At 37.1% G+C, this 26,781-nt stretch overlaps 1 protein-coding gene across 1 annotated transcript in view; it reads left to right on the top strand.

Moving 5' to 3' along the window:
- The first annotated feature begins 1,660 nt into the window (after positions 1 to 1,660).
- Positions 1,661 to 26,781, top strand: part of PSMD14 (proteasome 26S subunit, non-ATPase 14) — a 46,309-nt gene continuing 21,188 nt past the window's right edge. The window contains exons 1-8 of the mRNA XM_066553256.1: positions 1,661 to 1,745; positions 4,942 to 4,991; positions 6,586 to 6,673; positions 9,556 to 9,607; positions 23,913 to 23,984; positions 24,310 to 24,429; positions 25,560 to 25,630; positions 26,602 to 26,752. Coding sequence (XP_066409353.1) covers positions 9,560 to 9,607; positions 23,913 to 23,984; positions 24,310 to 24,429; positions 25,560 to 25,630; positions 26,602 to 26,752 — 462 coding nt within the window. The 5' untranslated portion in view covers positions 1,661 to 1,745; positions 4,942 to 4,991; positions 6,586 to 6,673; positions 9,556 to 9,559. The remainder of the gene's footprint in view (positions 1,746 to 4,941; positions 4,992 to 6,585; positions 6,674 to 9,555; positions 9,608 to 23,912; positions 23,985 to 24,309; positions 24,430 to 25,559; positions 25,631 to 26,601; positions 26,753 to 26,781) is intronic.

Here is a 26,781-nt window from a genome sequence, read left to right as displayed (position 1 = left end):
GTTTCTTTCTTTTTTCAGAAATGCAGGGTACTTTAAAGACACATGACTGCAGAATGAGAACCCAAATATAATGGGTATTGCTCCTTAAGGTGTCAGAATTCTAGTGAATACGGAGGAATAAATGGATTGCTCTCAAAACCATGGCAAAAACCAGCAAAATACATAATGCATTTCAATCCACTAAATTAATACTTGGGCTCATTAATTTGATCCAAAAGAAAAATCTTTGACCACATAATTATTACAATGACTTCTGAGAACATTAAGACATGCACAAGTCTCAAAGTACAGTCTTAAGACTATAGGAGCTAAGCTTTGCCAGGGTAAAAGAGGAAGGACTGTAACAGCCTGTTTGAAGCAGGGTGCAAGATTTCTTCTGTTTGAGACAAGCATACCCAGATAAACATATACATACATACAGACACACATATGTTTTACTCTTTGTTTCTGAGAAATTTGGTTGTGAGTGCACCAATAAATTATGCTAATAGGTTTAAGTAACGTGAGAAAGAAATTACTGACCCACAATTTAAACCACGTTTTAAATCTTTAGCTTTTAAAGAATCTTTTGGAAATTTTGACTCTCGAGATTCCCTCAGCCTAGCCCAAAAACAAAATGGAAGAGAAAATTATTTTGCTTTTCAAAAACATTGCCCCTCTTAAAAAGCAGAATACCATATAATGGTAATTCCCTTTCTCTTTCTTGGGATTAATTTTATACTTCATGGTATAAAAAAACTAAGATTTCTGTGTCTGCTGCAGTGTTGTGGAAGTGGTGACTATAGCTGTCTGAGGTTATTCCCATGTAATTTACAATTTAGTACCTTTTCACCTGCTCCTTGTAGTTGGTCTATGAGCAGAAAATGCTGATCATCTTCTAATATTAGATTCTCGGTCTTTAAAGGAGCTTTCAAATAAACCATGACACTCTTCTTGGTCATTCATGGCAGAAACTCTGTAGACAGTCCTAATAAATTGCTTGTGTAGGTTCTTAAGCTGTCCCAATACTTCCTAAAATACTTGCAGTATTTCAGTAACTACCTATAAATCAACTTCTAAGAATTTTTATTGCATTAGGCATAATAAGTTCACAAGGGATACTGAGATCTCTAACTAGTTCACGTGCTGTCAGGTAATGTACTCCTTTGGCTTTGTGTTTTCCTCTTTTAATTTACAACAGAGTTTTTGCTCCAGGGTTAACATAAGGGTAATAGAAATTCCAATTTGCTTCTCTGTTTGCACCATTCATCAGCATGTATGCTTTAATGTAATTATGTCCCTATTGTTTGGCCACAATTCCCATGCGTCTCCATTTCTGCTTGTGCTGATTTTACACATATGGTCACTCATATTTCTCTTCTCTAAATCCTCGTATTTTCTATAACCCTGTTTTTGAGAGGAGTGCATGTGATACTGTTCCTATTACAGTAATCATTGTTTTATTGATTTGATGACTCAGTTGTTGGTTCTTCTGCCATCCTATGGCGTCGTTGCTTCAGCACTGGTGGCATTGGGCTGCAAAGGGACAAAATTAACCCGCAGCACTTTACAGCAAAGCAGTCCACGACGTTCGACTTCGGCCCGTTCCACCCACAGGCCGCGCCCCTCGGAGCTCTCCACGCTCAGAAGCTCCTCCCCGCCGGCCGCGGGGCCGGAAGCCGCTGCCGGGTGCCCTGTGAACCGGGAAGGGCTCGGTTTGAATGAGATCCGGCTGATTCACCGCGGCCCGTGCGGCTCTGGCCCAGGTGAGGGCCCGGCCGCCTCCGCGCCAGGGTGCTGAGGGGCTCCGCGGCGGCCTCTGCGCGGCCCGGGAGTCGGCCCGAGCGCCGGGCAGGGCCGCGGGCGGTGCGGACGGGCGCGGGACGGGGCGGGTCTGGCGGGCAGGGATCGCGCTGGGCCCTTGGCCTTTCCGCTGGGAAGTCCGAGCGCTTCGGGGTAGCGGGGACAGCTGCGAACGGGCTGGGGTGAGGCGGCGAGAGGGGCCGGGGAGCGGCGCCGGGCGGGGGTCCAGCCGCTGGAGCCGGACGGGCCTCGGCGCCGCACGGGCCCCAGGGCCCGGCCGCCTCCGCCCGGCCCGCTGCGGCCGCCCTTGTTCGGCAGCGCCTGGCGCGGGTTCGTGCTGCGGGCAGAGCGGGGCTCTGTGCTCTGTCCCCTGCCAGAGGCACCTCACGGGTGGCAGCGCTGCTGCTTCCGGGGTGCAGTATTGCCCCGATCCCCGGCAGTGCAGCTGAAGTTAGAGGGGCACGGGGGGAAGTGGAGGCAAAGCACTGGTTGGGATACCCGAAGGGGGAAGAAGCAGAATTAAGTAGAGAAGAAGCAATAATCAAAAATTAACAGCGCTGTTTCTAGTATGCAGCTGATTTAAGTAATGTTTGTGTAACAAATTTGTGTCATGTAGTTGGATACTTGTAAACAGTGTGGTGGCGTCATGTCTTAAAGTTGCAGTTGTTTTCTGTATGCCGTGGAAAAACAGCAAGCCAACAGGGATTGAGATTTACTTTTTAAAAAGAAGTTTTATGTAAATATATCTCAAAGCTATATAGAACTGAAATGGTACTAGGCAAGCTGAAAAGTCTGATAGATTTGTGTCCATCTAAAAGCTGTCAGCCCTGGGAGTCCAAGATGTCCTGTATGCCTCAGGTGGGGAGTAAACTTGGAAGAAGATTCTGTGGAGCAGAGCATTCACTGTTTGTGACCATATTGAGACAATGAAAAATATCTGTTTGTGAAGAAATTCAGAAATTGGCTAGCATATAAATTGCTTCTGAATCACTTGAATGGCAGGGTTTAACCTGTATCTTAGTGGGAAATGTTGAGTTCCGTCATCTGTTGTAACATGCCATTTCAGTGATACTCATTTGAAAACTATGATTTAGAACATTATAAGTTAGAGAATACTTTAAAAATAATATTTAATAATACCAGTATATAAATTAGTTTGTCAACTTTCTTGGAAGTGATTCACTCCTGACAAAAATTATGGACTATAAACTAGTGGTTCCTGTAAGTACCTTGTAACATCTAGGATGATGGGATAGGGCAGGTGTTAAGGACACTGAATAATAGACAGCTGGTATGATGAGTACTTGCTGGACTACTGCATAGTTGCACAATAGTTGTGTGTCTGCTTGCCTTTCTGCAAATTCAGAGAAAGCCATTACTTCATGTACTGCATAAAATTAAAATTATTTCTGTTGGTTTCTGTGGCGGTGCAGTTGTTAATGAAACTTTGCTTATCTGTAAGTTTGATGTGAATGTACTTCAGTAGCTTTAAAGCAGTCTGAATCTGTGTTACTGAAGTAACTCCAGCTCAGCAATGAATGTAGTAGAATTAGGTTTGCTGTACTTTTGGAAGTCAGAAAACAGAGCCTGGGAAGCTGACCTGCAAACCACCTAATCCAGCTTGGGTCTACTGAGATTCAGGTCTGTATGAAATAGGGCCTGGGTTTACAGAGCTGAGCACATTATGGAAGCAAAGCAAGAGTCATGTAACTCTGGGCTTGCACTACTGAGACTGCATTCATGCATAACATGATTAAACTCAAGCTTTAATGAACAGATTACTTAGAATTGATGGTAACATGTATATTTTTTTCTTCTTTTCCTACAAAATATATAGGAAGATAGACTAGCCTACCCCCTCCTCCATCTTTTCACATGTGAAGTCTCTGTTCAGGTTTGATGACTTTAACTGCAATGAGTTTTTTTTCTTGGTGAAATAACGTTTTTCTGCAATGTGCACTTTCTCAGCTGATTTACCTCTCTAGCTGTTTATCATCCCAAGTGAAGCTGAAATGGTTGCAGTTGAACAAAAAACCTTGAGCCATTTCTGAGCACTGTTAATAAAATTGTTTATCATCTGCTGTGTGTAACTCCTCAATAGGAGATGTGGAAGTGCTTGTACAAAGCTTGTTGTGTAGTTTCAGGTGGAGAAACTGAGTTACCGAAGATGAAATGATTTGCATCAAGTCTCTCAGTGTACAAATTGCAAAGTAAATTGCTGTCACCTGTGTGTAGCCTGATACTCCTTCCACTAATAGGGCAGTTTAGTAGCCATTGTTTTCTATGTATGTCAAAGCTGATTTTGATATTTATTTCTCTACTAACTCAAAAGTTGCCAAACCAGGAGAACCCTCTTTCATTGAGGGATCACATCGTGGAGTGTTAATGCTAGATAAAAATAGTGCACTGTAGTGTGAAACTCATGTGTCTCATGCAAGGAGATAGAGTAATTTAAGACTGTTTCAAGTTGATTTCAAAATACATGCTGCAACATGCCAAGTATAAACACAGTAGCTATTGGTTTATACCTATATGTGGATACACATTTGTGCATGATCCTTTTATATAACTTCATCCCTGTGCTACCCAAGAAAAAATGTTTTCATTATTAAAAGTCTGAATTTAAGTGACTAGAAAATACCAGAAAATACTAGAAAATACTGAGTGGTGAACTAGAGCTCTCCAAATGGGCAACTCTTTCCAATTATTACAGTTACCTAACAGCAGTATTAGGAGCAAATATTAGACATGGGTTTTAAAATTTCTGTTTCCCGATCAGTTTTGAGATGCTGTCTGTATACTCTCACTGCATTATTAGTATTAACTATTTTTCCCTTTTGAGGTAAGGACAATTAAATAAAAATTGCAGTAATGGAAGTCTGGATTTTTAAATAACATCCAATGACCAAGCTTATTTTAGTTATGGTGTTTTGAATCATGGACACACATACACAGAGAAGCTATTTAATTCTTTTTTTTAACCATTAGTTACTGTATTAATTTCAGCGATGAGTGCATGTCATCCAAATCCCGCAATGCACCAAAATGCAAGTTAATTATGATAATTGTCCTTCTGTATTTTTTCTGATACAGAACTATTTGCACAGTTACTTCCTTAAAGTTACACTTTAAACAGAGACTGTTAACTCTTCCTTACAGACAGAAGGAAACAATCAAAATACCTTTTGCCAACTTTGGAAGGAAAAGAGGTGAGATTTACTGTGAACTGTTTGTTTACTTTTCTGGCTTTTTTTTGTATGTATATATAATGTATAATGTAAGTATATGTGTGTGTGAAAGAATATAGGGTAAAAACCAACAGAGAAGTTGCTAATCAGCCTAGCTTTTTGCACTTTGTTGCACAGATAAGATTCTCAGCTGTAGGTTACCTTTTGTGCCTCACTGGGGAACAGACCAAGCTCACAGAGATTTGTTTCTTTCATGTCTTTGTAAGTTAGTGGGGAAGGGAATGCAAGACCTCTGGGTGGTCAGGTGGCTAAAGGTGAATAACCCAGGCCCAGTCGAAATAGTAGCTGCAGTTCTGTTGTAGCCTGTGCTACTGGCCCTTGTGGTCTCTCCTGGATCATTTCCTTCTGCAAAGCTGGCAGGAGGATAACTTTCCATTCCACTTGTCAGTGATTTCCACTGTCAGCACTGAGAAACTGACTTGCTCTTTCTCTTCCAACTTTCTGGGAAGGTGAACACATCCTCCTTTGCTCTTGTGCTACTTTGAGATAAGCTTCAAAAGGGTCTCAGTTAAATTGCCACAGTTAGTAAAAAACAAAACAAATCCCCCCACCCAAACAAAAAACTGAAACAAACCCCCAAAACCCACAGACATTCTTTGAGCAGCTTTAGCTTAAAGAATGATTTGACAGAAATGTCTTCTGGAGCCTGTATTAGTGTTAAAAGCAATCAGCTTTTCCAAGACCTCTTTTTCTGTTATGCCAAGACAACTATTTCTGGGATGCAACGTGAAGCCTCTCAGAGAAGTGAACAGGGTTAAACCCAGCGTTTTTGATAGCCTCTCAGTTTGCTGCAGGGCTGCACAAATGGCTGTCCTGGCAGTACTGAGAAAGCAGCATCAAGTTGGTGAGCAGCAGCAGCTTCCTCATTGCTCCTTATGTTAACACTGACATTGAAAAAAAGTCTATCAAATCACAGCCACAGATCATTTCACAGATCTGTTTCAAAACACTGCTCTATGAATGATTGAGTGGAGGCAATTAATGGGCAGTGTTCTCAGGGAAGAGGATAACATGAATTTTAACTCCTCAATTGAATGTGAAGCAGCCTTTCTCTACCTGAATTCGGGCAAATCTAAAGATCTTTATCACTTTTCCAGTCACACCAACCACTCCTGCAGAAATAAACAGGAAAGCTTTCTGTACCTGCAGACTGCTCTCACCCTTGGTGCTTAGGGCATCTTAGCTACAGCAAGAGCTTCAAAAATAGTAAAAAACCACAATGGTTTCAGTTTCTAACAGCATTTAAAATGATCAATTAGCTTTAAATTGCTTAAATGAATTATTAAAATATTTTGAGAATTTAATAGTAAAAATGTTGAGAAAATTGGAAGCTTCTTGCAGGATTATGGATACTCGAGTGAGACATGGCATGTACCACTTCTAGGAATTGTATGGTAAAGGGGAAAAAAAAAGCCCAGTAAACATTCTTTGGGTTATTCTTCAATGGTGCCTTGTCCTTGTTCAGCTTATCAATGTAACATTTCCTTTTTACATGTGCCATGGTTTTTAAATTTTACTAGTTTTCTGCCTTTCTCCTTTCTATTTCCTTCTACAGGAAAGAGACCTACTGGTGTCATCTTTACAGTCAAAAAGTGGGAGCTGCTGCCAAGTTTGTTCTGTGAGCACCTCTTGCTGAGCACCAGGTCAGAAATGTATAGTTGTTTTATTTGTAAAGGCTAAAGTTAGCTTCATTAATGTCTAAAAATTTCCCTTAAGCTGTTGTAAGGCTAACAAAAGCATTGTTGGAGAAATGGAATTTATAGCTGAAATAATATTTAGATGGATTAATAAAAATTAAAATCTGTTTTGGTGAATGTATTTCATTAACTTAAATTTTTCAGATGTTTACACATCTCAGTAAACAAACATGTTTAGGTCCATATAGACTATAGCCTACTAAAACATATTCAGTTACAAATAGGCAGGTAAAGCATTAGCTGCCAAAACTGTAACCAGAATCTTGTCATGGAGCTAGTGAAATAATTTGCAGTGCATCTAGAACTGTGTTTTGGAGATTTTCTGTCTGTTCTGCTGTCTTGAAAATCTGAATATCTCAGTTCAGTGGCTGTTCTATGGGAAATGTTAGGTGTCTGTAATACAGTGAGATGTTGTTGTAAAGTTATGCTGATAAGTAGTCAGTTTGTTTAACACTTTTATCTAATCCAACTCTGATATGGCAAAATATATGGCTTTTATAAATGATGTACTATACTGTTGGGTTAGAAACTGGAGTAAACTGTGTAAATGAACTATTAATTAGTATGAGCTATTGCTTTTCCCTTCTTTTATAGGATTTGTTATTTATTTATTATTTCTTAAATGTACATAGGTAATGTACCTCATCAGTTGATGGAAGTTGCTGTAATTGTCAGAACTATCAGTTTTAGGGTTACCAGTGTAGAGACCAGAAGTTTCTTAAAATAAATGAACAGCCATGATGGATTAAAATAATAGTTTTAGGACCTTAAACATAGTTCTCAGTTACTCTTCAGCCCTCTTTAGTGACACAGAAGATGAATCATTGTGAGTTTCAATGGAGGAGTATCTACCACAGAGGAGTAACATGAACTGTAGTTGGCGTTAATTTGTGGTAACATTGTGACTGTTTTATTGAAGCCATTTAACATATGCTTACATAATATCTTTAAACAGCAACTTAACCTTTCCAAGGAAATCCTCCAACTTGATTTGGAATTTATTGTAGTTCAGGATAGAAAAGCATATACACTGTGTGCAGCTTTTGCCTCTGAAAAAGAAGCTTGGTGTCAATGACTTACTGAAGAAGTTAAGCATAACCACTGACCCTTTAATAAACTCCTTTTTGATTTATATGGTGCCAGTGGAGTTTTAAGAAAGTACTTACTGCTAGGTGAGGCTGCACTTGTTGGATTTGCAGGTTCTACAAAATCAAGAGAGTGAATCCTATTAAATGAATAGCCTGATAGTTCACTGAACTGGGAAAGTGAATTTAACAAGTCAGGTAGGTATTTCTGATCAATGTATCTTGGCTATTGTTAAGTTATTGAAGTAGGAAGAAAAATGCTGCTTCTTTATGTGTTTAGCAGCTTAAACTATTTGTTTTAACCTTATACTGAAATAATACTTGTTGGTCTTTAGCCAGTAAGAATTCTAGCAAATATCAGAAGAAATTATGAAAATGATGGTGACATTCACCTTCAGCATGAAGATTTTTTCATATACAAAGCAAATATATTTTTCAAGTTCTTTTGCATAATTATTTCAAAAGAAGGCTATTAAATAAGTATTGTTAATGTAATCTGAACTCAGGTATGTAATTATGTGTAATGTGACATCTGCTTGGAGGATGAATGTATTTTGGAAATCATATTTGGTGTTCTCAATTGCTTTCAAAGCCTGAACAGGCTTTGTTGTGTTGTATTAAAACTTCTCCAGTTAAGACCATAATTTTTGATGCTGTGCTTTGTATCTTCTATTTGACAAATAAAATAAGCTAGTAAAATTTTCTGATTTTGGCTACAAATGCACCTTGGAAATTGCTTGATTTGATGAAAACAGCTGTTTAAAAATTAATATTTAGTAGGCCTTTTAAAAATTTTATGGATAAGTTTTGTTGTATAGAGCTAAGAAGTTGAAAAAGCTAAGTGGTAAAGTTCTGTTAAAGCTGGGGCAGAACCTGTACCTAGGTATCCACCATGAAATTGTAGATGTCTTTTCAACAAGAGAAAATGAAGAAACTGTAGAGAAAGAAACAGCAGTGTAATTTTTTTGGTTGGGCACCTTAGCAGCCTTTATTCCTGGGGATCACCCCCTTGAAAGTTACAAGACACACAAACTGATGCTTTTTATTTTTTTTTAAGGAAGACATTTCATTGATTGGAATAATCTTGCACTAAAGCACTGACACATGCAAGACTGGGAATGTATTAAATGACTGTACTGTCACTAGTCTTCTAACTATATACACATTAAATGTTTACTTTACAGTATTTCTTTTAGTATAATGAGTTCATTAAAAAAAAGCTTTTGATGCTAATTCAGAGATCCATAATCTGCTTAGTGTCTTTCACATGTAGTTTTGATGATAACTGACAAGCTGTAAGTTAATTAGCGCGGAACTTACTAATGAGGATGCTAAAATCCTTACTTTAAGATTTTTATTGATGATTTCTGAGCAAACAAAAGTAAATTCAGTTGTATATCTAATAAGTTTTAGGAACTTTCTGGCTGTAGGTACTGATCATAAGTAACAAAAATCCCCCAATTAATTGACTGATTGGAAAGTTTTGAGAAGTTTGACAAGAGTGTTCATCTTCAGAAATGGGGATAACCCAAAACCAAAGCAATAAAGCAAAGTCTGTTAATTAGCATGGAAGACAGCTTCTTGAATTAATATGTGGTGTTAATTAACAGGAAGTCTGATGTTGTGTTGTAATTACCACCAATATTTTTGACATACTGAGTGACTGAAGGTGAATTATATAGATAACAATTTAGTAAACATTTCGAGCTTGGGAACATTTTTCCTTTGTTTCTGTTTTTCTAGAAATATGGATAGACTTCTGCGACTGGGAGGAGGTATGCCTGGGCTGGGACAGGTTAGTATATAGCTTGTCAATCTTTTCTTTAAAATTAATAAATTCTGGAGTGTTTCTTCTGTTATGCTATCATATTTTAAAACAGCATCAAAGAAACATTGTTCATAGTAATAATCTCTGACTCAAGAGATTTTATATGTGTATGCATATTTTTGTTACAACCTGGCCTTTTTTTTTGTGAATCAGTATGTGTGTTGGCACTAAGTTTACAGAATGTCTATAAACCTTTATTTTTGTGTCTTGAGCATTTTAAAATTCATATTGAAAAGCATTGGAAACACATAATACATTTTTTTAAAAAACAGTTTCCAATTATGTGGATTTCCAGTACATGAAGGGTATTTATTGTAAATGGCTGAGCACATCCACTGCTCTTTATAAATAACATATTTCAGCTCTTGGATCGCATTGGGAATGGGGCATTATAAGATACTGAAGTGTATGTACATTTCAGGAGGTAATTTGAATTGAGTTTATCACTTGTGGGTAGTTGTAGCTTCCTGTATGTGTGTTTTATTGTGTCTCCTCTTGTCGATTGTTCTCACTTCTGTAACTACTCATGGCAAGAAGGCCTCCCTGACAGCTGTCCTGTTCCAGTGAGAGACCTATTCACATTGTATGGCTTCTCCTACCTCTACAGCAAATCCTAGTGCTTTTTTCCTTGATCAACTGACATGGCCAGCAGTCTTCAAAAATAAAATCAAGTTGATCTTGTTACATTGTGCTGATTGCTGTGGATACAGGGGGAAAATAATTAGGAATGTCTTTGTTTGGGGTCTGTAGGAAGAATTATTTCCTTAAGGAATTGGCTCCAGTGTAATTTCCTTTGTAGTCCTTTCCTTTGGTTGGCTGCAGTAGCTTCCTGGTCTCTTTCTAAGTCGAGAATCCAGACTCCTGTACTGGAGGAATCAGTTCTGTATGTCTTGGGCTTCAGGATGTGTGTTCAGGGTTGAAATTGCTAAACCCAAAGCTTCTTTTGGTTGTATATATTGTGTTTGTGTCCAGTATAACTACAGGAGCAGTTTAATACTGAAGCATTTGGTGAAATATTCTAGGCTGATCTACAGACTCTAAATGTTTTGCCAAATAAGCTGTAACTTTTGGTGCATAATTTTTTTTCCCCTTTTTATAGCTAAAATTCTATTCACGTTCTCTTAGTGAATCTTCAAGCCGCCCTCAGTTATTTTTAGTTTCACTTTCTTAAACAGTTATTTCTCTTGTTCCTCTGAGCTGCCAGCCTGCTTCATGACTCTTCATTTTTTTAACATCTGTGCAGTCTAATCTCTCAAGCTTTCACTTCTTAGTCCTCTCTGAACTTGACGCTTATCAAAGCTGTTTTTCAAATTTACTGTTAACTCTCTGCTGTTTTCTGAATTTTTCATCTTTAACTTGAAGCTTGCTAGAAAATTGTGGCAGACAATAGAACATAACATTCTGAGGAAGCTTGCTGAACTCTTCTGGTAGCTTTGGCCTGCAAAGCTGCTCTGTGTTTGTTTAAATATGGAATTGTCTCTTAAATGAGTTGATGAGTATATGTTAGATTGAAAAAAAAGCATAAAACTGAATTGCTCTTTACTCAAGTTGCTGCTTGCACTAGATGTCTTGACTACATTTGTAGTCTTTTGGTTTATTGAATCAGCAGGAAGGCTTTTCAAATAGGATATTTTTATGTCCTTAAAATAATGTGTTTCAAAGGACCTTGAAAAGTCACTTTATATTCTGAGTATCTATTGATGATAATTGAGATTGAGAGAAAATCCAGAGTGAATCAGATGTCTTTGAGATAGAAGAGAGGAGGAAGATATTCCTTGGATATATTTTGTAATGCTAGAAAGCAAAATTATTACCATTTGTTTGCACTAGAGTGTTTTAAGCAACAGAACTTTTTGTTCTTATTGCTGTGTCACAGTTGTTGTAAAGGTTGAATATAGTAAAAACATCTGACTGAGCCATTCTTGCCAGCATAAGAATCATCCGTATATATAGTCTGGTAGAAAAAGAGGCATTTTCAAAGTAATTTTATCACATAGTTTGGAGATTGCTTTTTCTTGTAGCTTGGGATCTGCTTAGCAAGAGGAATGCATCACATAAAGTCTAGTAAGGGTTTGTTTGATTTGCTTTGTAACTGATGTTAAAGTACTGGCAGATGCTTGGTGAGCACAGTTTCTGTTTGATCTCTGCCAAGGCATTCTTTCTCAGTGACCTGCTTGAGCTTCTTCAGCAGCAGTTACTTGGCTCTTTCCCCTTGGCAAAATTATCTCTTCTGGTTATTGTCTCATTTAGGGTTTCTTGGTCTTCCTATATTCTAACTCAGATATGTTATCCCAAATGCACTTTAAATTCATGTGTTTGCAATATGCTTTTCAAGTCTTTTGGTGTAGTGTATTACACTTGAGAACTTCTGTCACTGAATTTGCAGTTCTCTTTCCTTACTTCTTGCTCCTTCAGGATGCCATTGAGGGGTTGATTGGCCTGCAGGTGTCCAGAGGTGGTCAGTGCTAAATCACATCTACCTTAAGCCTGTCTTCAAATGGCTAATAACCAAATCTTTAAGGAAGTAATCTTAAGCTGATACTTCAACAATAAACTTTCCTTCCAGTGACATGTGGCTTAGAAATCTTGAGGCATTTCTTCTCTTTTAACCATAGGTGGACAAAGGGCTGTCTTAGTAGGGCAGGAGGTGAACAAGAGAGGAGAAGGGAAGAGACTCTTAGAACTTTTGGCATCACATAAGCCATTCACTGTATTTTCTGGCAGTATGCTTGGTCATTAACTGTGTGTTCTTTTTATGGCAAGGTACCTGTGTTTAGTTTTGAACTTGATGCCAGAAGTAAGACCTCCTTTGGAACACTTCTTCATGCAGAAATTGTGTCTTATATGACTGGTGTTGTACCTGGTCCACAAGCTTGTTTTGTCTTGAGTTAAGGTTCTTGTGATAAATGCATAAGATGAGTGAATAAATGAATGAATGAAGCCTTTTAGAAAAGATGTAAAAAATTGAAAGGGTTGTGATGTCTCAAAATCTTATGACTTCAATGTTGCTCCTGTAGTTCATGGGAATTAAGATTTTGGCAAAGCCCTTGTTCTGCTTCACTTACATAGTCTCCTTTCTCTCTCCTTCTGCCCCTTGTCATGTTGGGTTTTTCTACTTATCTTCTTTTTCCTGAATCATTCTTTTCAGTTTGTCCCTCTGGAATACTGCCTACCACAGAATTTCACTGGTGGTTTAGTACTTTGATTTGCATTGTACATTTGCTGCAGACAAATGAACAGGTTTGTGGGGTACGTAAAAGCATTCTGCTTATGTAGCAGGCAGGAATTTGGAGCAACACTCCTCTTCATTTTGTATGCTGAACTATTGTTTGCTGGTGAAATCAATTCCACATATGCCTCTATTAGGCAATCCCACTGCAAAGGGTGTGAGCAAATTAAGTGCATTTGTAGCCAAGCTTTTCTCTTCATCACTTACAGACTAGTAATTCAAGTTGAGCAAGTTCTTGTCCACACTAGCACATGCTGTCTGTTTTTCTGAATCCAGATGTGATAGAAAGCAGTGAAATAATGACACTTTAAAAAGAGGCTTTCAAAGTAATTTTTCATTGCTTGTTAGATTTTTGAAAATATTCATTTACACTGCTCTGTTAGTGCAGACAACTGTTCTAGTACAATAAATGAAAAATAAAACTGATTCTGTAATTTTGAATTAACATATTTGATGACAGAGGGGAAGGGGAAAAATTCCACTGGGAAGGGAGGGAGAGACAGAGAACTGACCTGTGTCTTGTAAGGAGTGTTTACACCTTGACTTGGAATATAGAAAAAGAAGTGCAGATAGCTATTTTATTTGAATCGTGGACTTGCCAATTAGCCATCAAGTGCTTCCATCTGTGAAATAGTTGATCAGATGGGTTAGCTGGGATGTTTCCAGATTAGGGCATTGTAAATGGCACTTGAAAACTGTCACTTTGATTAGGAGGTTTCAAATACTGCACTGCTTGGTGCTGTGGAACCTTTTTCCCCTCATAGGATCTTGGGTTTTTTAGAACATGCTTTTCCTGTTTAGTAAATCTGTGGCACCATTGGAACTTGGGAGACCTGCTGCTGATCTAAAGTTCTGCTTTGTGTGCTAATCTAGTCAGGGTGGTTGTTGGAGGACAGCACAGTGCATTCTTTTGTGGGGCTTCCAAAGAGGAGTTGATGGTCTGGCAGACAGAGGAGGGTCAAGCTCTGTGTAGATCATCTCCAATTAACAATTAGATGCAAATTTCCTTGAGTTACTTAATTAAGCTGATGTGTCATTTGAGTACATGACTTTTTCTTGCATCTTACATCTTTCATATGTAAACAAAAACATCCACCAACAATAAAAAACCTCAAACCCAAAACAAACCCAGACACCCCCATCCTTCCTCTCCAAAAAAAACCAAAACAATAAAACAACCCAAAACCACGCCAGCAACCCAAACAGGAAAAACTGCAGCACCTTACCATCTTACTGAAAATTATTTTGGTTCATTGATTCTTGAAACAGCTTGTGTTTTAATTTAAAGGGTGTAAATGTGTTGTCTTTAATTAAGTACCTTTTTCATTGTAAAGCTGTAGAGTGTCTGGTATCTCAGTATCTGTTTAGCTATATGACTTTCTCCTTTCTGTGTCTCCTGGGTGGTTTATGTGGTTTGAATTGTGGTGGTACACTGTTGTCTGCTTCTCATAAGTATTTGAAGCTTCAGATACACCTTTGGAGAATATTTTGCCAGGGGAATAAGTCTGAATTATAGCTCGTAAAATTGTGCATCGTTTCTGTGCCATTGCTTCTGAGACATTTTCCAGCAAAGTTCTCAAGTATGAAGAATGTTACTATTTCTGGAACTCAAATGTAATTCCCAGTAGATGAGACGGTGTACAATTTGGATGGGTTATTCCAGTTCTACTTTTTTCCCCTGAAAGCTCTCAACCCATTTAAGGAATAAAAAAATTTTCTCAATGACAAACATTTTTCATTTCATCCATTAAAAATATCCAACATGAAATTCCATAGAAAGTTCAGAAGACTTAATTGCCTGCATTATCTTCCACAGAAAGTCTCAGTGTCAGTTTTTCTATACAAAATATATGATTTTGTTTTAAGGAGAAGAGAACCACCTTAGAGATAATAGACTGTGCTGTTTCACTTACTTTCACTGTCTGGGATGAATGTTTTACTGCATTGATTAGTGTTTTAATACAGGGCTGTTCAATGAAAGCTTCATATCAAATTTAGGATCCAGGTGTGGCCAGGGTCACAGGCCAGGGTCTGGTTTTGCTGGAGAAGGTAACTCCATGGGTCATGTTAGGCTTGTTTGAAAGTTGCTGGGGATGGCAAAGCAGAGTATAGTTCTCATACATTTGAAGTACAGTTGAGTTGTTGTAATGTGATTTGTCTCCTAAGGAGCTAATTGGGAGAGGAAAAGAGAAACCTGCTAAAATTGGTTTAGGAGAAGCCATAATTTTACTTAAACCCTCTGTGTAATTTGTGTTATAAAGGCTGTCTTGAAGTAGGATGGCTGCACTACAGACATGTCTTACCTATTAATCACAAACAAATATAAAACTAAAACTAAAAAAGCCAGTGGGTTGTGTCTGAGCATTACAGTTTCCTCTGATCTGCTATTTTACTCTGGAGAACATTTTTAGCTGCCTCTTCTTGGCCTCAGATCTTAAACTTCCATATTTCTAATAATTAGGCAATTAGATTCTCTTCTCCTCAATTTAATTGCCAGTGTAGTCCAGCTGACTTTTGACTTTCTCCAAAAGAGACAAAGGAGCTTGGACAAGGAAGTGAGTGTAGCCATAATGAGAAAGAACATAGGGAAGAAAGGGTAAAGAAGAAGAAATATCTTTGTGCGTTTGGCATTTCACCTATTCACTTGTAATGTTCCTTTCTGCAAGCAGGAAACAGCCACTCCTATAGCAATCAATTTAATTTATTTCTCTTGGAAATTGTATCTTCTTTCTGAAATCCCATGCAATTGCATATTAAGTTGCAATGCTACTATGCAGCACCTTTGAGTGAGGGTTTCTCTTTTCTTCCTGCTGTGTAGGAGAGTCCTCTAAGTTTTCCTATAAAGTTGGAAGTGTTATAGTGGTGTGGTTTTGAGGGGGCAGTGGCTGTTGGCTGATCAGTTGTTTTTTCAAGTGTTGCAAACAATTGACCTTGCTGCATCTTGCCACTGAGTTTCCCAGTTCACTTGCTTGTATCCAGAGGAGCAGCTCTTCACAACACTGAATCTACAGATACCTAGAACCCAGTGCATTGTTCTTTATACTGAGGAGATATCTTTAACTGCTTTGCCTACAAAGTGTACTTGAGGGTGAGCTTAGGCAGAACCTGCTGAGGGCCATCCTGCCTTCTTGGCAGAACTGTATTTAGAATAAGGTAATTCAAAATCTACATTGAAGCAAGACTACAGGAGGCAGACAAAATTACAGGTGCTGGCTCATCATCTGCATTGAGGTTCTCAGTTCTAAGTCCCAATACCTTCTGTAATGCTGATGGGAGTAGATAACAGGTTAGTCCTGGCTTTTTTCTGGAATTAAGTTGACCTCTGTATTTTCTTTTTATTTCCAGTAGATTGAGGCTGTGAAAAACAATAGCTCTTTTCAAAAAGATGTACAGTGTTACTGAGAACTTGTTTTATGTCCCTAATCTTAGGGCTTTTTTCTATGACATTGTCATAGAATCATAGATTGGTTTGTGTTGGAAATGACATTTAAAAACATTTAGTCCAAATTGTCCTTATGCTTGATAAGGAATTTTGACTGCAGTAATAAAGCACACCTACCCCTTTGAGTTTTGTGTCTCAATGAATGTGTAGATTAAATGGGGTAAAGATAAATGAAACACTGACCCAGGGAAGATTACACTTAAGCAGCCATTTCATATAACAGTTGTGTTGGGAGCATTGTAGGAAGTCTGACTATTGCAAATTGCATCAAAGTTATGTATATATATAAGTAATTTTACATCATGAATACGTTATTATTGAGTAGTAAATGTTTTTTCTAATAATAATGTTCTGTAGTTAAAAACAATCAAATAACAAACAAACCAACAAAAGAAACCCAAAAAAGGCAAAAAGACAACCAATCAACCAAAAAACAACCCCTCCCCCCAAAACCATAGCAAAAAATCAAACCAAACCCCACCCCACACACCCTAAAAAAGAAAACCACAGAACACCGCCCCACAGAAACTAAAATCCTAAATAAGCAGAAAGCTAAGCAGTGAAATTCTGGCTCTGCACCAAAGAGGTGTTGGCAAATTTATGATCCCAACCCGTTTAACCAACTGCTCAAAGCTATACAAAGTTCTGTGTTTTGTAATTTTGGTTTTGAAGAGGAAGGGAGATGGGAAATGTTATATATTTCAAGTCCATCTATATTGCTGTTCGTGGAGTTCTGTTGTAAATGTGAACCTGGGTAAGCTTTTTTTAGGAGACAGAATTTTGTAAAACATACTGAGAGAGTTTTTATTTAGCCTGTTAAGGTGAGGGTTTTTTCAGAGATTTTTCAATTTAAGGTAGCAGTTGATGCCACAATACTTCCTTAGTATCCCTACTCAATTTTGGAGTCTCTGAGACCAAACATATTACTGCAATTTTTATTTCATCTGACATATGGTGTAACAAGACAATGTGATCCTTCAAGAAATCTAGGCTGTTTGTTGAGACTTACGGTATTTTGTGGTCTGTTGTGCTTGCTTGTTTATAATTGGTATAAAAATGGACCTAAACATACAAACTGTTTAGACATAATGGTAGCTTCAAAATCTAATCCTGTTGATGTGGAACTAACTACAAAATTGTGTGCGTAATAGCTTGAAAATAGCAATAAAATTTCAAATTGCTACTAGTTTTAGTGTGTGATTCACAATGCAAGTAATACAGTTTTCTCTTTTTTATTGAGCTCACTGATTTTTTAATTTTTTTGTATGACTGGAATAATTTTCTCTGTCATGACTGATCATGTTAACTTCCTGTACTGCAGAAAATGCAATACATGGTTTCGAGTGCTTGTCATGACAAAGTTGTTGGAACCATTGAGATCACAGAATATGCCTCTCTCCCTTTGCCACTTCCACTGATGGAACATGGGTTGGTAATTTCCAGAAGTGTATTGTCTCAGTACGGGAAGAAAATGGTTCCACAATCCCAACTCTGCTTAGATTTTCAGGCTTAACAATGTGTAAAAAACACTGTGCTGACCTAAGAAATTTCTTATTCTTTATATCCATATATATCAGCAGGTTGTACCACTTACTGGCAAAAAGTAGAGAAGAACAGTGGTACTCTGGACTTTTAAGGCCTTACTATCATTAACACCTCTACCTCCTTTGCACACTTGCTTATGTTTGTCCTCTCTGCAGATAGTATTTTGTAGGTTTATTTCCCTTGTACCAACTTATACACACAAAGTTGAATTTACCTCCACAAAACAGAAGATTTAAGCTCACTTTAGGTGTCTCATCCTTCCATGCATCTTTTAATATGATAAATTATTATTTTATAATGATTGTCATTGCATTTGTACCTCAGTTGCCTTTCTCCCCCTTACCTATATAATAAAATGTCATCTTTACCTGTAACACTTGTTCTCGAGGAGGTAGAGAAGGGTAGTGAAGAAAAATTGGTGGGATTAATAAACTCAAAAGTAATCCAAGGGAGATTTTGTCTTTTTTTTTTTTTTAGCTAATCTTTCTCAATTGTCTTTGGATATAACAGCTGAAAATATGTAGTGAAAGGGTTAAGTCGGCATGAAAGAATTCATTTCCACTTTAATGACCTAGCCTTGCTGGGTTAGGACGATGGGGAACATGCTTCTGACTTGTACTCCTATTGCCAATTAACACCTCCTATAACAGGTTGCCTCAGCTAGTCATTGAAGCAGAGGCAGTAGAAGTAGTTTACATGCAGCTTGTTTTTCACACTAGTTGTTTAATACTCACAAAATTAAACTATTAAAAGGTTCTTTCTTAGCTTACTGGGAAAGAAATAAAACATGATAGCAATCATTGTTTGCTTGTGTGTCCTATGTTTGTGCTTAAATTGTTCCAGTTACAAAAATAATTAGAAGTAGTAATAATTCTTTTATTTTACACAGTAATATGTTGTTTGGTGCGTTAAAGCTGAGATATGCTTTACAGCACTTAAGTTCACTGCCTTTGGATTTTTATTACTGCAAAACTGGGTTTTCTTTGAAACAGGTATGATGTATTTCAAAATCATCTTTTGTGCTATTAACATGAAACCAGAGCAGTGTTTAAGATCCATTTAAACATTGGAAAGTGTATCCATTTGTGGAATATTTCTCAGTTCCTTGTGTAATTAATCAAGTCTGCTTCCTCTAGCTATTTGAATAAATCTAAAATAGTACAAATAAAGAACAGTGCTCTAAAATGACACTTTAGTTCACATTTAATAATAAAATTGGCTAAATAATTTATATCGGTTCACACTAAGAGAAAGGTGAAGTAATATACCTAAAAGTGTTAACAAATTTGCTAAAAGGCCTGAGCAGGTAACACTTCAAGGCGTTAGTTTTTATCCTGTAAGAATGGCAAATGCCTTTAACACTTCGTCAACAAGGGTTACCCAAGTAAAGGTCTGCTTTTTATATTGGATCATCTCTTTAACTGTTTGAAACAAAAATAGTAACATGCATAATTTAATATTACAATGTAATTTTCTGTCCATAACTTGCATGCGATCCTTTTTCCCTTACAAGTCTTACTTAAAAAAAATTATTTGAATAGTGATAACCTAATTTTATCAATTATTATTGACCTTGGAATTCTGCCATTCTAAACAAAAACAATCCTAAAGCTTGGTTGGGTTTTATGACGTGGCCATTAGGCAGCTCATTTCAGTGACTGGAAGCACAGAGTTGATTCAGAAGAAGCATCAATTTTTCAGTAACACATAACAGTATTTTTTACAGCAGTTATTTTATTTTAATAATTACTCTATCCAGCTTATACATGCATGGTTGGGAAAAAGAATGTTCAGTAGTCCTTGCAGTTTCCAAATCTAATTCTCCAGTTCTCCAAGAAAGAATCCAATAAAGCTGTAGGTATGCAATATTCGCTGCTTTGCAGTGAGATGGACAGTCTTCTAAAACTATGTAATGACATAGCTGTCCTTTGAATATGATAATGTAACCAAAAACACCAGCAGCTCTTTTGCATTGCAGACGCAAACGCTTTCTTGTCTGGGTTCCTGATACCAGTTAATTTAATTTGGTGCTCTGCTTCGTAAGGCTGGTGCTTCTTTGTTAAAGTTGGCAGGCAGTGAAGTTTATGAACAGTGGTAATAGCACATGCTGTGGAGGGTCAGTGTAAAATATTTGCCTCCATGTAGAGATTAGCTAATAAAATCTTTCTTCTTCTTTGCTTGATGAAAGAAGTGCGTAAACTTTTGTGAAAGACAACCAGAAACAGGCCAAAGAGGTCTCAAAACACATAACTCATAGGTGTCTCCCACATACTGTGTAACTAACACACAGAAGCTGGGGCTGGCACTCCAGGGCTGTGTTACATTATCAGCCATTTGTGGAAATGGAGGTGATCAGAGATGGAAGAAATTGGTTCCAGTTTCCAAACGGCTCTCTCTTTTCAAATCGTCTAAAGTCAAGTAAACTACTTGGAAGACCCAAGTTCCATTTGGCTTTATCTGTTAAATCTTTGAAGGTTTTATGTCAAGAATTTGATGAACTTTGGTTTAGAATTTTCTGTAGAAATACTAACGTACTAATGCAGTTTATCTTTGATAGAAAAATAATATGAAACTTGACCTATGGATCATTTCCTCCTCAGGATTCCTGAATCTCAGTACTCTTTTGAGCAGTTCGTTGTAATTGATACTAAAAACAAAAGAAGGAATATTAACATGAAAATGAATTAACATAATTGGTACGGTGCAATGAGGACTTAAGTTTTCCCATAATCTAGCTGGTAATTAAAATCTATAAGAAGAACAGAGCAGATGGAAAGGAGATAGTGAGGTCACACAAAGAAGCATCAATGACCAAGGAAATACTTGGTATGTGCTGTGTATTTATAAGATGACTGAGAGTTAACAAACCTGCCTTGTGTACTACCATTAGCTAATTTTTACAAGTTCAGGTAAACTGGTTGAACTGCACAGTAAGAGTGGAAACTCAGGTTTGATATTTTTACTATGTCTTGCATGTGCTTAATATGAAGTAGTGAAGTATGCTGTTGATCCCTCCTAATCCTTAATGTAGTAACTTCTATGTCTATTTAAACACATTTAGGATTTAAAATCCTTCACAGTGAATGCTATGGCTTTTAAAAAAATAGCAAAAGTTAATCAAGTTGGCTTGCACCGATGAAGAATTCCTTTATGAATTAACAGAGTTTCCTATGCTGAAAATAAATTGTTGACTATGGGTACTGGCAATGGGAATTCAACGTAAGTTTTGAAAAAAAACCCTATTTTATCTCATAGAATGCCTAAAGATTAGATGAAGCATCATATTAGGTATGCCCTCTTCTGCACCATCATCACAGTAAATGAGCATTTGGATGCTCCAAGGAATATAGAAATCATAAGGAAATATAAGGAACACCCTGCTTTAGTTCCTACCTTCACTTAAACTAAAGGTGGTTCATCTGCCTTCTTACAGAAACAAAATGTATTCATATTTGTTTCCTCCCTGTACGTGGTGAATCTACTGACTGATCTCTAAAATGAGAAAAGTTTTGAATAATAAGCTTTTATAAGTTGAGGGCACAGGCAGCTATACAGAAGACAGAGCTTTGATTAATGCCTCAGCTGCAGGACAGGTGTCAATGTGATTTTAACAAACACTAGAAATTTCATAGAGGAGGGCTCATCCAAGAGCCATAGTCTGTGGAGTAAGCTTCAGTTCAAGCCTCCTGATTTTGGAGAAGCTAGTCTCAGTCAAACAGCAAGATTAGCCTTCCAGAAATCGTGGAACTGTTTGTGCTAATCTGGGGAGATTTTTATTACTCTATTCTTTATTTTAAAAATTACTGAATGGTGTAATGGGATGGTTGCTTACAGTGAAATGTTAAACAAAACGTGGAACAAATGTAGAATGCATTTGGTGATCACAGCATGGGTATTAGGGCTCTTCCTAAAGCACAAGGTTACTATTTATTTTTATCTTCCCTTCAGACCATTTCTGGTCTACAACTGGTGGAAAATTGGGAGAGCGTTACGCATGAAAAAATGGTTTGGTTAACAAACTAGTAAGTTACTTTTAAATTAAAACTCAGGTTACCTGGGCTTTTTTCTTTGCATTGAGTAAGTGGAAACATGAGTCTTTGTGCTTTCCAAATTCTAAGCAAACACTTCTAAGTGAATAGACCTCAAGTAGAGGAGATAGAGTTTAAAAAGTAAACTGACATGTTTATGGAGAAAAAAACATGGGAACAGCATTGCAAAATGTTTGGGCATTTGAAGCTTTGCCAGTCAATTTAATTGCAGAAAATTTGGGATAAGTGATGCAGGTGCTCTGTCCATCTGGTTCTGGGCAATGTTCTAAAGTGCTGCTTTTAGTGTGTTTCAGTGTGGATGCTAGAGGAGTACATCTCAACTGGAGCATCTCACTGGGCTGGGGCCAGGCCAGGGAAATACTTGATAAAGGGGTGAGGTTGATGAAAAATGGACCTTTGGTGAGAATACTATGGAAGGTGAAAAGCAGGGAAACCTGCTGGAAGCTTGCGGATGAAAAGACTAGAGTGACAGAAGAATTAGGAGTGAGTAGTAAGAAGTGAGGAAAGGCAAATACTGATGATGGTCAGCAGTATCAAAGTTGGAAATAGAGGTTTGAAGTTTTTGGAAGTGGGTACGGTTGACAGATCCATGCATATATGTGAGTTTCAAAATACAAAGATTGGATTCACAATCCAAAGAGTGAATGTAGAACTCATAGACTCATTGACTTTAAGGGGGAAAAACCCCACAACTGAATTTTCTTACTCTCTTTAAGGCTTTATTCTGAATACTGATGTTTTTCTGTGTGCGTGAAAATCAGAGTATGCAGAAAGGATAATTCCTGTACAAATATAATGTGTTGATTACTTAAGTATCCAGTTTTATCTTCAGGAAGTAATGGATTTTTGTTGATCGCTGTGTCTTGTTTGATGTCATGAGGATGCATGTTGTGTTGAATTTTTTCACTTGAAGTGAAAAATAAGAATTTATTCAAAAGTTTTTTTTCCCCCAGTTTTTCTTATAACTGTGGACTCAAATTTCTAAATCTGTAAAGGGTTCAGTAAAGGCACCATTTTCCTCTTTTAACTTGATAATGGAGTATCTTTTTTTTTTCCATAGTTGCTTTGTTGCCCCTCTAAGTTTGCATCACCTCATGCAGAAGTAAGCTATGTCTTTTCAGTGGAAATTTGGTAATAAAGTAATCAATGTGCTTTTAATTGGCTGTAATGAGGGATGCTCATGTGGAATTCTGTATATAACAGCAATATTTCTCTTGTTCCTCAAGAAAGGGACATTTAAACTGCTGCCTCCTGTGTTTTTCAATTTCAACATTTACACAGAACCTGTTTCAACCAATCATTCACACCTGGGACAGTTGTGCTAATTTTTGAATAACTACTCATAAGGCAAAGAGCAAAGTATTTTGTTCACAGCTTTTCCACCTAGGGATCAGAGGTCCGTTTTTTCTCTCACTGTACCAGTGTATCTGCAAAGTACTCCCATAGCCTTTATCTGCAAGTCCTCTTTAGCTGAAAGCTGATGAAGCAAAGGGAAATTGCTGTTTGTGTTGGTGCCAGTTAATCATGCTAGCCCAGCAGCATTTACATTCACACCACTGTAAGAAACACATAGTTAATTGGAGAACTGGCCATATTTTAGAGCTGACGAAGGTTAGCATTGCAGCAAGGCTGACTAATGGAAACTTAGCTGACTCTTAGCCTGAATGGCTTGTAACAGGTTTGTATCCAGTGTAACACTTGCCTGCTTTATATTTGACTGGCTCTGGTAAGATTGCTCTTTAGACTGTGTTGTTTGAGGTGGGGGCTGACAGGATGATGGCTGGGTGACCTATTACAAAATAATGTTAGTGACAGAAAGTGCTGTAAACAAGGGTTTGGGGATTGGATTTGCAATTTTTTGTTTTGTTTGTAACAACTACATCTAACTCATTAAATCAATTACATATGCATTTTTCTACAAGTTTTGCAATATGCAAAACAAAAGAAAATATTCAGAAACTGCAGAATAACAATGATGATGAAAATAATTGTTTATTCTTTTTATAGGGGCCACCAACAGATGCTCCTGCAGTCGATACAGCGGAACAGGTTTATATCTCTTCCCTTGCACTGCTGAAAGTAAGTGTTCTGTGTACATACTATGTCTGAATATAATGCTGGAGTTAGAGCACCTGGCAGCAGTCCAGAGTTAATGGACTTGTGTTGCCTAAGTGATGGCCAGACTTATTTTAAAAATAAATTAATACTGATTGGAACCCTCAGAAACTTATTTTAATTAGTTCTCTTTTGTTGGGTTTGTTTTTACTATTTTATAGTTTGCTACAGTTTCCAAAAGTGCTACAAGTTGCAAATTAGCTAGAGATCAACAAAGGCTGAAAAAACTACCTCAAATCAGACTTGAATCATCGTTTAAACATATGGTGTCATTTGGTCTTAATTCCAGATGTTGAAGCATGGTCGTGCTGGTGTCCCTATGGAAGTTATGGGTCTGATGCTTGGGGAATTTGTTGATGATTATACTGTGAGAGTGATTGATGTTTTTGCAATGCCACAGTCTGGAACGGTGAGTTCTTCGCATCTAGACCTTGATCATTTTATTTGCTTGTTTGTTTTTTTCCTCAAGGTAAATATATTTTTTAAAATGTTTTTGTGCTTTACCTCATTGAAGTAATCTGAAGTATAAGCTGTGAGTTATAATACAAACAAGTTTAATGGTTAAAGGATTTCAGTAAAAAGAAATGTCGTCAAAACTTCTTTTTGAGAGAAGGCTAGTACTTAAGTGTGTATAGCAATATATGCAGATATTGTGTCCTTTTTTATGTACAAATATAGTGTATTACATGACTTATAAGACTTATAAATTGATAACTTTCAAAACTCATGTAGTATGAGCCAGCAGAAATATTCAAAATGTAAGAGGTTTGATTAGAAGAGTATCATGCCCTTAATTGTGATATACTTCAAACTTGTTCTCTTTGACAGATCTTAGTTGCATGTCTCTTAAATGATAGTTCTGTGATATGAAAAACAAAAGTGTTTAAATTTTGAGTAAGAATATCCATTTTATGAACAGATTAAAGAGGTGAAGAGTCAAGGGGCATAATTGGAATTTATGGTGCTTTATTTCATGTAACTGGAATGAAATGTGCTTGAAACAGGCATGGGATAATTCCTTTGTTACTCAGAGCTGCACTCCATGAAAATTTTGAATTCTTTTGTCCTGACTTTATTCATGTGCATAATATAAAAATCTGCAAAAAGTAAATATATTATATTTATCTTGAATAAAACGTGTAGAGCTGAACTTGGGACAAACAACAGGCCACTGTTTGCAGACCAAACAGAGGACAAAAAAGTGATTTCCTATGCCTATTTAATCATGTTTACTCATAGTGAAGATTACTTAAATAGCAATTCAAAATAATCTTTCAGGATTTAAAAAATCACATTGAAATACATTTCTAAAAATTATATTTTGTGTTTAAGGGTGTTCTGTTATGTAGTACTAAAGTATTTCTTTATTTTTTTAAACAGATGCTTATGAATATTTTTGTTTGTGTAAAGTTACAAGTTAAAAGATAATATTGCGTCATGTACAGCTACTATGTCTTTTAATAATATTGCTTCTGTCTGTCTTTTAATAATATTGCTTCACATACAGCTACTATGATTTTTGTCTGTTTTTTAAATCAGGGTGTCAGTGTGGAGGCAGTTGATCCTGTATTTCAAGCAAAAATGTTGGATATGCTGAAACAGACGGGAAGGTAAGGCACTGTAAAGAGGGCTGACAGTCACAAGTACTCCCTGCACGGTTTTCAGAAGAAACGGCTGGCTTTCTGCAAAACTTGTGATCTAAGGGCTATTGATAATGTTTAAAAATAAATAATTGTCCCAAAAATTAGGTGAGTAGCATAGCATGTAATTCAGTCTCCCTCATGCATTTCAATTGTCAGGAGATTGTCACTCCTGTTAAATCTACAGCTTTGATTATCACCCAGAAAGATTAGAATGCTGCTCAGTTTAGCATTGGCGATCACTACACAGCACCTGCTTAAAAGATTGATTTTTTGATTTAACCCTTCAAATAAAATTTAAAAAATTTTTGAAGTTATAGCTTACTCATGAACAATTTTAATGAAAAGAAACGGAAAATAATTTTGCAAAGATCCTAGTATTTAAACAAATTTTTATTTCACTCCTACCTCTCAACAGTTGTCGTCTGCTTGCTCAAATTCTTTTACTGTGGGAAAAACTTCAAAATTAATGTTAGCAAAAGGCTCAGCAGCTGAACAGAACAGTGCAAATTGCTTTTTGACTGAGTTCCTAGTTCTACTGCTGGTTTAATTGATATTTAATCCTTTCCCACCGTTGGTTCCCGTTGTCCATGTCTGAAATGGACTTTCTGCCGTGAAAATTCAACCTTCGATGCCAAGGAGTTAAAGAGTAGATATTTACTCAAGTGCTGAAAGGGTAAAAACTGGTTCAGGGAAGGTGTGGTAACAGGGTGAAAAACTGAAAGCATGATCTACCACTGCTAATGTGTATCCCTTAATGATAGCCCTCTTTTGTCTCATTTATTCATGTCCATGTTTTCACCATACCATGGTGAGTAATTTAAATATTACTAATGGTGTTTTTTTCACAGCTCATCATAATTTATGCCCTGATATGTTCCTGTTTCTTCTTGTGATAAGTGTTTATGTTTTTAAAAATCTCAATGTCCTCTTTGTTTCAGACCTGAGATGGTAGTTGGTTGGTATCATAGTCATCCTGGCTTTGGCTGTTGGTTGTCTGGTGTAGATATCAATACTCAGCAGAGCTTTGAAGCCTTATCAGAAAGAGCTGTTGCTGTGGTGGTGGATCCCATTCAGAGTGTAAAAGGAAAGGTATAGTAGGCTTGCTTTTTATTTTTAAG

Source organism: Molothrus aeneus, chromosome 7 (assembly GCF_037042795.1).
Source record: "Molothrus aeneus isolate 106 chromosome 7, BPBGC_Maene_1.0, whole genome shotgun sequence".
NCBI lineage: Eukaryota > Metazoa > Chordata > Aves > Passeriformes > Icteridae > Molothrus > Molothrus aeneus.
The sequence above is the reverse complement of the archived record's forward strand: the minus strand, read 5'-3'. Positions and strand labels throughout refer to the sequence as shown.